The following is a 13,049-nucleotide window of genomic DNA, read 5'->3' on the forward strand; positions in this document are numbered from 1 at the left end:
CGCAAACACTAAAAATCATCCACCAATTCACCTCTCCCCTATACCTCATACATATTCACCATTTCTTATCCCTACACAGAAACCAATACAGCCTGCGTTATCAGCCACACGAACTAAAACCAACCAACAGCCAACAACGTCCTCGCAACTATTTCCCAAAAAATATGCATTTCTGCACAGCTACACAATCAAACGAAGAGTTCGCGCGACCTACGCTTTTGCCTACTTAAACTAGCCGCAGATAAATAAGCGGTATTGATACGAAATATGCAAAACAGGATAGTAACGTCGCGTACAAGCAGCCTAATTGCGCGGACGCGTAATTAGAGGTTTGTCAGTGGCGCAAATCGTTCGAAAGCGAGCTCACCACGACAAAAACGTCCCGTGTAACAGATGCGACAATGTTCCGTTGTCGATAGGCATCTTGCAGCCAGTTGTGGTGTTTCTATCGCTGCAAACGCAGATAAAGAGACAGAGAGAGGACGAAGAGACAATGAGAGGTCGAGAGAGATAGGTAGGTTAGTAGGTTTATCGGGAACGTATCATGCAGAAGGGGGAAATTAATTTCGCGGAATTATGGTCATCGATCGGCCGTCCAGCCAATGTAATAAGCCATTATAACGATATGCTTAATCGGACTGTTTCTCTCTGTTTGGGATTCTCTGCTTATTAACGGGCGCCACGAGTGCCGCCATGTGCAAATGCAAATGTCTGCGGGAACTATGCGCCTTCATACCGCACGCGGACGACACGATCTTTCCACGGTTTCCGATTGTTCCACTGAACAATGGAAAGTTACCTCCCGAGTTAAACGAAGCCGTCACTCCCATTGACAAATTATAGTTCGCGGTTTTGTGACCGTGAATCCTCGATGACGTCCGCGGCGACCACGAATGCGGTTAGGCGAAGTTGAAGTCGACCTAGTGACCTGCAGTTTAAGACAGTGGATTCTGGTTCTACCTTCGTAGGAAGTACTGACAGGATTATTAATAGGGAGATGGAGATTATTCCTTTTGGAATATTAGAAGCGGAGTGTTGGGGTTTTAGGTTTGGCGCTTGGTAGAAGGGAGAATTATTTTGAGATAATTAGTTTTGTCCGTGTTATTTTTGCTATTCTACAACGTTTATAATACGGAGGACAATATTTCCTATTTTTGGATAACTATTGTATCTATTTCCATTTCATTGGGGTATTTTACGATAGATAATGGTTAAGTTGACGTGTTAAGAAGCGTACATAAGAGTGGGAGACAAGATAGCGATGTTGAAGAATGAAAAAATATGGTCTTAGGAAATATTAATAAAAATATACGATATTCAAATATATAACGCGGATATATAGAATATATGTCCTAATATGATGTCCGACAGCGTATTAGGAAGAAAGTAGTTATTCATAATGTAAATATTATATCGAACCATTCTAAATGGGTTTCTAAAAATTATGTAATTTAAAGTACCTTGCCGTAAGCAATTAATAGCAATACGATTTGTTCGGTAGAAGACAAATTGTTTGTTTCTCAAGATGAGTGAAGATAATAATGATCGAAGCCGAGAAGACAGAAGAGCCTTAGAAGCAGTCATCATTTAGTGAACGAGCTTTAACGAGCTTAGACCGCTACAAGAATATATTGTTAAGTACCATGCAACACTCGAGCAAATTGGGTGTTTTGAATATCATTGAAATTCGTATTCTAATCGTTTAAAACATCAGTATCTGAAACAAAAAGTTCTCTCGATCGAGTAGTTAGCACGATTCAGGTTCGAATGGGCTACGAGTACTCCCTTTAAAACCATCTCAAGATAACATTGTTTGAAGTTTTAACGTTGTTGTTTAACAAGCAGTTTTAATTGGGACACAATAAAATGGAAATTGAAAATGCCTGTGCGCACAAAGGGATTCTTCCTCTGCAAATCCTTTTTTAACGCAATTCCTTTTTATCCAATACAAATATAATTGGCATAAATCTATATCGCAAAAAATTTTCAGGATATAACACAGAGGGAAATACTGAAACTACCATTATTCTTCCAAATATGGCACAAAAGGGACAATGGAACAATATAAAGAGTAATGAATAAGATATATAGAACATTGCAACAATTAGCACCGTAAACAGAAAATTCGATTACCTCAAATATCAACCGGATCAATAACGAGTCGTGGCTGCAATAACTGTATCTCTTCCCTGGATATCTGGATATTTCCTCTTATGTTTATTTTATTTTTTTTAATATTTGCATCTGCTAACGATGTCTGCTGTTAGTGTTATCATTGATGAAACATGAGTTCGCAAACGTAGCCGTGTGAATATCGCACGATTTCGGTGTGAAGTGATAATAATATTTGTTGAATAGAAAAACACTTCTCATCAGGTTGGTTGACTCATATCGCAGTTCTGCCTTCAATTCTACTAATTACGCGGCGCGTAACCGGGAACAGGCGGCGCTTTCGAACGCGAAACACGAGCGAACGCAATTTGCCGCCGAAAATTTCGTATCAAGGCTGCCTTGGTAATTATGCAGGTAATGGCAACTTCCCGCTAATTTTCCTCTGGCTACGCGGCTCGATTCAACGCTAAAATTTATTGGAAATCCTCGTTGCGACTCGATCACAGTTTCATTATGCAATGATTTGCTTGAACAGATCTTGAATATTTTTCCAGTTGTAGGGGGAAATTTTCGATTCGATAGGAATAATCGGAAGCAAAAACAAGAAGGAAGATGGGTTCACGTGGATCGTTTCACGCGTCGATCGTGGGGCTGAGTTCAATCCCGCGATATGCTCGTGATCCACTGATTAGAGCTAGTCACCCAGAATTTCGTGTTTAATTACGCCAGCTAGCTCAGTTACGCAAATGTGCGGTTCATATTGCGTCCGCTCGATCAACCAGTCGTCTCCACTCTAACGTTTCGAATTTCCCCCATTTGTAAATATTGAATACCGTTTGCCTTCGTAGAATGGAAAATTCGATGGCTCCAAAGGGGTTGAATATGGATTGGGAGTGTACCAAAATTAGTTAATTTATTTGTGTACATATATATACATATGGAGATATGAGGAAAATCAAATTTTTTGAAAATATTTTTCGATAGTAATTATAATATCTTGAAGAGGTTGAAATAATAACTACGATTATAAACAAATGCTACGCGCAGAAATATGATAAGTCTATATTTAATTTTCACATGATGATTAAGGAGAGGTATTTTAATGTAATTTAGTTGTAAAGAAAATTGTCCTGCTGAGTGTGAGAAAAAGTAGGTAGCGGGTAATTCAATTGTAGTTAATTAATAAGTTTTTGATCCGTGTCTTTCCTCTTTCATAAAATCTTTACTCTTAGAAAAATCGTATTACCTACAGGATGAGAATAGCAGTTAATAAGTGGTGTCTACGAGTATCATCTTTGTTTTCCTTTGAAAATTGTCAAGAGTGTTTAATATTTGTTTCTAGGTCGAAATGACGGGGTTGACAGGAATTATCAAGTTCGATCACCAAGGATTTCGCTCAGACTTCATTTTAGATATCATCGAACTGAACAACAAGGAGGGGCTGAAGAAGATAGGGACCTGGAACAGCACCAAGGGTATAAATTTTACGAGGAGTTACAAGGAAGAGTACACTCAAATCGTGGAGAATCTTCAGAACAAAACTTTCATTGTAACAACTATACTGGTAAGTGGTTAAAAGATACTCGCTGTTTTAATATTTTCACGATTATTATGAAGTGTAACTATTAGAAATTAATTAAACGAAGTATTTTCCATTAAGATAATGAATTCTTCTAAGAATATATAGAAAATTGTTCTCAGAGCGTATACGTTAATGTATTGCAAATAATATTTAAAATTTATTATACGAATAGAAGTTGCGAAATTTTTTCCCCAATGCTGCAAGATGAAATCTAGGTTACGCGTAAATCTACGAAGCTAACATGACGTTTTCGGTCCTTTAAAGCCGGAATTTTAAAATCATAGCTAAATTAATTACCCATTCGCTAATTAAAAAGCTTTATTACCTAGGATCATTTTCTTACGTCATTATCATACATTTTCTAAAATCTCGGGAACACTCGCTTACATGAACGCGAACATGTTTAAACGAACAGGAAAAAATAGATCGTATCCCACGTTTACACACACGAAATCTCTAATCCTCGAGTCAACTTTTCAAAGTAACCAGGACATTTCATCCTCGTTTTAATCAAGTAAAGTGATTTCCCTCAAATCTCCCGGTCCGACCTCCATCTGCGCCGGTTCTCTCATCTGAATTTAAAAAATTGTTCTCTTCCTCGGTGTTTCAGCATTCCACTGCCACGTAAATCATTCGTGTATCGTTAAAATCCTGACTGTTTGTTTTTCCTGAATGAAAAGGAAACAGAAACGAAGTTCAACGAACGCCGTGCGGAAGTGGACGCACTTTCTTTTCCTTTTTCGTTCGTCGCCTTCGCCAACTCGTTAGCTTTTCTTCTCTCTTTGACTCCCTGTCTCTTTTCCCTAGTATTACCGTCACCTCTCGGTACTAGTTCTTGCCACGACGAAGGAAACCAGAAGGAAACCAGAAACGGCGAAGGGATACGCGATTTAATTGAAGTTTTCATGACGAGCTAGCCGACCGTGTCACTTATTCTCGCGATAATTACGGCGACAAGTAATGCAGTGCTCGTGAATGTATTAACTGGCTAAGAAAGTTGTCTTCCTTTGGAAGAAGTCCGACAGAGTTGAATTGGGTTGAGTTTTGCGGTAGTCGAGATAAGGGTGCTCGTTGCGCATCCGACGAGACACCGAGCCGTTGGAAACTTAAACAATCTAACGCCTGGCGTCTTTAAACGTCTAAGCACCCTGTATTTACGACGAAATTAATCGGATTATTCGTCGACGTGCTTGAATAGTGGACCACGTTAATTCGTTGCGCTCTTGAAAGTTACGCTCCAGTTTCTGCGAGTTAAAAGCTATCCTCTTGTTGACAGAAGTGGTATTAGAGAACGATAAATTATTAAGGACTGTTAAACGTACAATTCTGTTCTAGCCTCTTGAAACGATGAAATTTTCCGCTCTATTTTCTTTGCATTAAACATTTGAAAATTATATTCATCTACGTGTATGCTATATGGAATCGGAAATACTCCATCTGCACGAGTGGATACGATGAGACTTCTTATAGAAACAAAATTAAAAACGAAAATAATATTTTTTCATCTAAGTCCTAATATTATAGAACACTGATTTTGAGCTAATTAATAAAATATTCTTGATAAATTAATCTATATATATTTTTTCGAATATGACAATTTGTAATAAGATAATTTAGATTATTAGATTATTAAGATGAGTTATTTTTGCACATCATTTTCCCTTCACGCGTACATCATTTTTTTTACGAAGTAAAATTTCCATTTTAAATGTACATCTTCATTCAAACTTCCAACTAACGTAACTACATATCTCCAAAGTAATTTATCATCCTCAATTATTCGTTTTTATTTTCTTAAATAACACAAAATACAAAATATGTACATATATAAATATTTCATAGCAAGTCCACAAATTTGATAAACGAACTTCGCAAGAGTTACGAAATACGATTACGATCAAATTTTCCCCCAGAAACTTGCTTCGAAGTTTTTCAAGAATCGGCCACGTACGCCCGCAACATCAATTTCGAGGAAGCTTCTACGAAATTCCACGTCAGTGCCGGCATTTAGTTATCGCGTTTCGCGTAAACGCGTCATTTCGCGAGCGACACGTGGAATTCTAAACGCGCGGAGCACCCAGCCACCCATTCGTGCAATCACCAAATAACTCTGCGAGTTTTCATCTCTCTGTGCGTGCAGAGGTTATCATCTGTTCCTCGCGTCCCATCAAACGAGTTTCCTTTTTGAACAAAGAAAGAAATCCTGTCGACACGAGAGTGCAACCCTTTCAATTGCGAACACGCGCATGCATATTCAATCACAGCTCTGTGAATTAAGCAGTGTTGGGGTCCGAAAGAAGCTTGTGTGACTCTAGAATTTTTATTACTCGTCGAAATATGGTTAGGTTAAGTGCAATAGTTTCACATATGCATTGCGTTTCGTTGCTGTGCACAGTCAACAGGCTGTTCATATCTGTATTTGTAAATATCCAAACATGTTCATATCCAATATCCAAACGTGCTTTATTACCTTGTGTTTTATTGACATTTTCATGGTACTCGACATGGAATGCTGTCAGAATGTTTTATCTGGTATACCTTATAAGCATATCGTAGAATTGAACGTTGCATTTGCTAGCCAATATACGATCAAGATGAAAGAATTTGTTAATTAAAGTCACAAATCATTTTATGATTTTGCACCAAATCATGTTATATTGATTTTAATCAATAATTTCTTGAATTTGAATTGTATATCTGTTAGCAATGACAATGTCCAATCCTAAAATAACTTTCCAGGTTCTTGAATAATAGCGAGTATTAGTATCTGAATAGTAGTGATAGTAGTAATAAATAATAATGGCAAGCAAAATATCGGACGCAGTGTTTTATGCACTTCAATTAGAGCCGAAACAAAAATGTGTTCTATGCTTGACGCACATGTAATTACAATTGTAAGCTCATAGTTTTTCAAATCATCATAGATCTGCTTGTCCGAAAATTCAAAATACTTCTACTTTTACTCATTTATAATGTAAATTTTACAATCACTCCACAAGTTTTCCAATACAAACACAAATATTATACAAGATGTACCACTTCTTCCAGATGAAACATTGTCAAAAATGTTTCATATATATAATATGGTTATGGATAATAAGAAAATTTTATATAAACATAGATAGGATATTTTAAATACTACCTTTGCAGTTCAAAATACACACACAAGACACGTATACACTATCAAAGAATCTCTTATTCGATTACTGGCATTAGCTTACTAATCTCATAGAGCGCGCCATACTGCATGAGAAAGGACTCGAGCGAAAAGCTGACCGGGAACGCACAGTTCGAGGGCTACAGCGTCGACTTGATTTACGAGATATCGAGGATTCTCGGTTTCAATTATACGTTCCGCCTGGTACCGGATGGACGGTATGGCTCCTACAACAAGAAGACGAAAGAGTGGGACGGTATGATGAAAGAACTGTTGGATCAGAAGGCGGATCTAGCGATCGCGGATCTAACCATCACGTACGACCGGGAACAGGCGGTCGACTTCACCATGCCGTTCATGAATCTAGGTGAGCGATCAGTTTGATCTACGATTCCAAGAAGAACCTTGCTCATCGCGTGGAATTGATTTAACGATGGTAAAACTCTACATGTAACGGGGTTGTTTGATTCTTGAGATATTTGAAAACTCCATCACCGGATGGAGCAAGATTCGATGGTATATTTTCTTTCAGTTGAAATTTTATGGAAAATTTTGGATTAGAAGAAGGATCAAAAATTTATAAAATGGAATATGGATATTTTAATGAGAGTAATTAATTTTTTTACTAACCGTCTATAAAAGAAATTTGTTCGGAAAAATTTTAAACATATATTCAAATTCTTAAAAGTTCTACATTTCGTACATATTTCATTTTTAAAATTTACTTTTATACTATTTTTTTAAATATCTTTTGTACTATTTTTAAATTTTGCTTAATAAAATCTTTCATTATATCATAAACAACATACGAATATTTTTGACGCTATATATTCAAATTTTACGATGGATTTACACATGTGATCTAAAATTTACAGGGATCAGCATACTGTATCGTAAGCCTATAAAGCAGCCACCGAATCTGTTCTCATTCCTCAGCCCGCTTAGCCTCGACGTTTGGATTTATATGGCGACAGCTTATCTAGGCGTCTCTGTGCTGCTCTTCATACTCGCTAGGCAAGTAAATCCATCTTACCAAGCTCCGATAAAAATATTGTACCGACATCGGTGAAATTTTGCATCTGAACTACATACTCGATAGGAATGAATCTCTGAACGTAGTATACTTTATCGTTCGGTTAGACTTTCGTTGTATTGAGAACTCGACAAATCTCCCGCGTTAATTTTCAGATAGAGAAATAAGACAAATTAACACGCTCACTGCCCAAACGTTTCATATTCATCAGGTATTTTTCGTTCACATTCCAATGATATGCCTCTCAATCAAATCGTTTATCTTTCTCCATTGCTCGTACTGTAGATTGTTATTTTTCTATCAAACAAAAATTAATATAAGATCTACTGTTATGTCGCATTTTTAAATCATACTGCACAGGATGTATCATTTTAATATAAAGCTTTATTTTATTTTGCATTTATTAGTTTCTTCGGTGAAAGATCTGGATTACAGTGGATTTTAGCGGAAAATCGATCACCAAGTTACAACTAACTCTTAAGTTCTTAACAATTGAAATATCAATAATCGTTATAAAAATATTTCGATAGTGATCCTCGACCAAGACTTAGAACTCATAAATGATGATATTAAGCTTTCTATTGTTTACGGGAAAAGGTAACTAAAGTGAAAGTTATAAAAATTTGAAGAAAATATGGTGAATATGGATCCATTTGTAAGCAGCAATATTTTTCAGAATGCTTAAAGAATTAGACCAAGTAAGTCAGTTGTGATTGATTTCATTTGTAATATATTTTTTTTCATAATTTATAGCGAACGAGCAATGTTTTTTCTATTTTATCAGTTCTATTTATCACACGTCTTAAATAAACGCCATTCACCAGTGATTGTTTCCATGCATAAAACACGCTGCATATACCTACATGAAAGATAGCCTATATCGGGCGTGATGCAGAGGACACGCCCGAATCGAGCGGTGTGAATCACGGATGATGTACAGGACAGTGAACGTGCTAAATCGACCGAACGCTACAAGAATTATTAGCGATCCTAGCCTCGATAAACTCTGCGTATTCACCTCTGTAAACAGATGTTGCGTTATCACAAGGATATTGATCGTAGAAATAGAATTTCCTCTATACGTTCGCTGATAATCTGCATACATAGCGCACAAGCATTTAATTCACGGTGACTCGCGAGTATCTTTCTCGAAGATACATAGAAACTCTAATTTCACGGTCGACGTGATTTCGAAGTCGAGCACGAGTGAGTCCGGTTATGCGAATAAAAGTAACGTATATACATACATATAAGATCAACGCAAACGAAGGAAAGGAACATACGTACACGCTGACTTGACTCGCATTCCGTTCGGTCTTCTTTTTCTGCTCTGTCGACGCGGTTAATCTTCGTACGTAAATGGCGAACGATCCGTGGTAGAAGGCAGATGCATCCACGCTGAAAAGGATCAGACTGTTGTCTAGAGTTGATCAGTTTAGATTCACCCCGTACGAGTGGTACAATCCTCATCCGTGCAACAAAAACCCGGACCATCTGGAGAATCGCTTCAAGCTGCTCAACTGCATGTGGTTCACCATCGGATCCTTAATGCGGCAGGGCTGTGACATTCTGCCCAAGTAAGCCGTTAGATTGGCATCACGGTCGCTTGATCATTTCCTTTTATCTTTTATCCTTTTCTTTTTACTTCCCTCTCTTTTCTTCTTTTTCGTTTTTTAACCGTCGTTTACGTTATCCCCTCGTCTTTCTTATTTGTTCTATTTTGCGTCTCTAGTTGGTTTCGTTGTGTATTCGACCTAAAAACACGTTGTTCTCCACCGCCTTTGAGCGGCGTGTCGTCGACTGAACGCATGTAAATCGAGAGCGATGACTACGTAACCGACGATCCACTTTCGTAACGATTTACTTGTTCATGTCCCATGAACGCACAGCCTTAGAATACTCGAGCTCGCCTTTGCTGCAGGAGGATGAATTATTCAGCGGACTGATTTCGTGAAACCGCTTTTAGCTGGCCAATTGGGATTGGTTGTTGCGGGTTACGCGGATTCGACGAAGGTCGCTTGCGATCGGGATCGGGAGTTCGATCGTAGGAATCAGAATCGTGTTCGATATCTGAAAATTATTCTAAGGAGAGATCGTTGGGGTTTAACCATTGTTAGAGGAATCAATTTATTGTTATCGAGAAGATTACTATTTCGGAAGGATTCATATATGAGATCGTGAAATTTTGTATTGTTTAGTCGTATGTATGAAAATTCGTATGAAAGATATTCAAGAAGCGAAAGATTCGATATTGTTATTTTCAGAAGACTATGTCGCGGATAAACTGGAAGACAGTTTAATAATTGAGCTTCTTAGGTGTTAAATTGATTCTACATATTTCGTAAATATTTTTGACAAACTGGATTAATATTCAAGTTTTTGAAGAACAACTAATTTACTCTTGCAAGTTAATTAATCGCGATAATAATTGCAAATTTCAAAATATTTTTAAAGAATGTATTTATAATATATAACTAACTTATTTTGTCTTTTAATGTATATAGTTGAGCAGTATGGCTTCTGAGCGGATCAATTGCCGCATAAGTTGTGTCATAGGATTTAGAATTACCTGGCAGTCTCTCCTTAACGTGACTAGTACTTACAGATTTTAAACGAATATCGATTAACGAGCGGACAACGATCCTCAGAGTCGTAGCTGCGTTTCCAGGTACAAAAGAAAGAGAACATACTTGGAGATTGTCTCGACGAGAATATACTCCTATTTCATTCGATATTTTAATAATGTTATTCTGTTAATAACGTAATATTCTTCTTTAATTCTTGGATAACATAATATTAATTACGGATAATATTATTTCAGACTAATACTACCAGTTAAAGATACTGCATTAACTTGAATAATCAAGCTAACCATAATCATGGTAATAATAATCATGGTAACCATAGATAATGAGATAAATAGTCAAGTTGGTAAAGTGGTTTTAATAAAAAAACAAATGAGCTGAACATAAAAAAAATCTTGCTAAACATTCGGAGATTTAGATGTCGTAGGACTTTTTGCTTTCATTGAAAAATCATAATATATCCCGTTCCTTAATGATAGTAATCAAATACCAACGAGGAAAGACAAAACCATGCCCTCAAGAGAATAGACCTAGAAAAGAAGAAAAATGCAAAATAAAGGTGGCCTTAATGTCTCCTTAACGCTTCCACCTAAATCTCTAAAATCCTCCGCAATGCCGAGGAGCTCCCGCGTAGGAAATGTTCCTGTGTAATTCTAAAAACAGAGAAATCGTTTCAAGTTAAAGATAAAGTCTTACGTAGAGTAACGAGTACCGAAGGAGTACCGGAAGGGCATTGATTGGACGCAACGAATGTCTGTTTGCTCGGATTAAGTCTTTGTCATTATTCAGTATACAGCTAAAATCAGCTTCTTGAATTTACGACGGAGATTTCTGGCACACACACGTTACTACTTCCTACAATTTTTAAAACTATTATTCAATCTCTTCTCTTGTCAAAGTTAAAAGTTAAGGCCTAAATATTAATTTATGATTCCCAAATTCTATATCAATGCAGCTGATGAATTATTATTGTATCACAGCTCGTACATTAGACACTAGTACTTGCACGGACAATGAAATAAACGCATGTCTTTTTCAGATGTAATTTTTTAAAGAAAATGCCAGTTTATGTATCATGAAACTATAGAAATCCACTTTATAAAATCTATATATTTCATTTATTTAATATTTAAAATCCACTTTAAAAGTATTAAAAATACTCCAAAAAGAGGACAGTTTATTTTTGGGGAAACATTTATTCGCGCTTATGAAACATTATGCCTTAATAGTGTGCTATATTAGGAAATACAGGTATGTTACTAAATAGCAACACTATGTGTTTAAGGGTTAAACCCGCAGCTCGGTACATGGTTGCGCCATCAATCAGTGAACATAGTATTTCCCCTTCAGCCTGACCAGCACCCTCACCCTGTTGACTTTTGGGGTAGCTTGATGAGTTAGATTAACTGCCCAAGCGAATAAGATTGTCACAAATTCGCTAATTGAGTCAACACGTTCAACACATTTTATAAAATATTTGAGAACTTAAATATTTATAGAATTTTTTATCAGAATTTTCCAGTAAAATTTGAAAACAGAATTTTATATAAATTTCAAACAATATCTGCTTCGCATCAGTTCGTTGATTATACATATAGATATATCAAAGATTTCTTTATAAATGCTAGGAAAATTAGTATAGGTAATAAAAAATCAGTCAAAAATGTTAGAAATTATAAATGAATGCTATACTAAACAAACAAAATAAAAGAAATCAATATTATTTTGCTTTATGTCTTGTTCATATTCGTTTTTTGCATTGATTACATGAAACTATTTACGTACAGAGTGCATATATCATAAATATGAACAAAATTCAAATTGAGTGCGAAAAGAACATTTCTCTGTGTGCTTGTTCATCAAATCTCTATACGATACTACTTATATATCAGTTCTCATATTAAATTCGGGTCTCAAGTAATCCGACAATTACGAGCGTGAAGATTATCAACACATTAAAATCGATTGAATCCGTGGTATCACGCGCGTGCTGCGACTCTGAGGTCTAATCCTCTCCCTTCTCCTTTCACGTGTCTGCAGGTTCAGCCCTTACGAGTGGGAGAATCCCCATCCGTGCAACGGACAGTCCGAGGTCCTCGAGAACGAGTTCACCCTGATGAACTCGCTCTGGTTCACCATAGGCTCGCTCATGCAGCAAGGCTCTGATATAGCGCCGAAGTAAGTGACACGAAGAAAACACAGCTAGTCAAACAACCTAATAATAATATATATCTCTCTGTACTTACGTGCTCGTGTGTAATACGAGCGTGATATTTCCGTTTAATTCGTCGCGAAATTGCTTAATGTCAAACTAACATAAGATAGAGACAGTAATACATAAGAGAGATTAGACAAAGAACAACTGTCGAGCGTTTAAACTGCTTAATTAACTAATTTAGTCGCGGTCACGGTTTACCTAGGCATAGAAAGTGATAGAATAAGAGCCTTCAGGCTTTTACGTATTGGGTTCTTATAATTAACACTGTTACGCTTAATATTGTATTCTAAATAACATTACTGTTTCCGACTGCAAGCGTATCCAAAATGGAAAGGTTTTCAATGTTTGAGAACTGACAATAA

At 36.7% G+C, this 13,049-nt stretch overlaps 1 protein-coding gene across 5 annotated transcripts in view; it reads left to right on the plus strand.

Annotated features, from left to right (window-relative positions):
* LOC117235595 (glutamate receptor ionotropic, kainate 2) overlaps window positions 1-13,049 on the plus strand; it is a 291,570-nt gene that overhangs the window by 266,321 nt on the left and 12,200 nt on the right. For 4 of the 5 annotated variants that reach the window (XM_033497796.1, XM_033497815.1, XM_033497789.1 and 1 more), the window contains exons 10-13: window positions 3,455-3,676; window positions 6,927-7,218; window positions 7,727-7,865; window positions 12,510-12,647. In XM_033497796.1, coding sequence (XP_033353687.1) covers window positions 3,455-3,676; window positions 6,927-7,218; window positions 7,727-7,865; window positions 12,510-12,647 — 791 coding nt within the window. Of the gene's footprint in view, window positions 1-3,454; window positions 3,677-6,926; window positions 7,219-7,726; window positions 7,866-9,323; window positions 9,462-12,509; window positions 12,648-13,049 lie in introns of all 5 variants that reach the window. The other variant, XM_033497806.1, reaches the window with a different exon arrangement.

The sequence above is a fragment of the Bombus vosnesenskii genome, unplaced genomic scaffold (genome assembly GCF_011952255.1).
Source record: "Bombus vosnesenskii isolate JDL3184/JDL3185 unplaced genomic scaffold, Bvos_JDL3184-5_v1.1 scf7180000013264, whole genome shotgun sequence".
Classification (NCBI taxonomy): Eukaryota; Metazoa; Arthropoda; class Insecta; order Hymenoptera; family Apidae; genus Bombus; species Bombus vosnesenskii.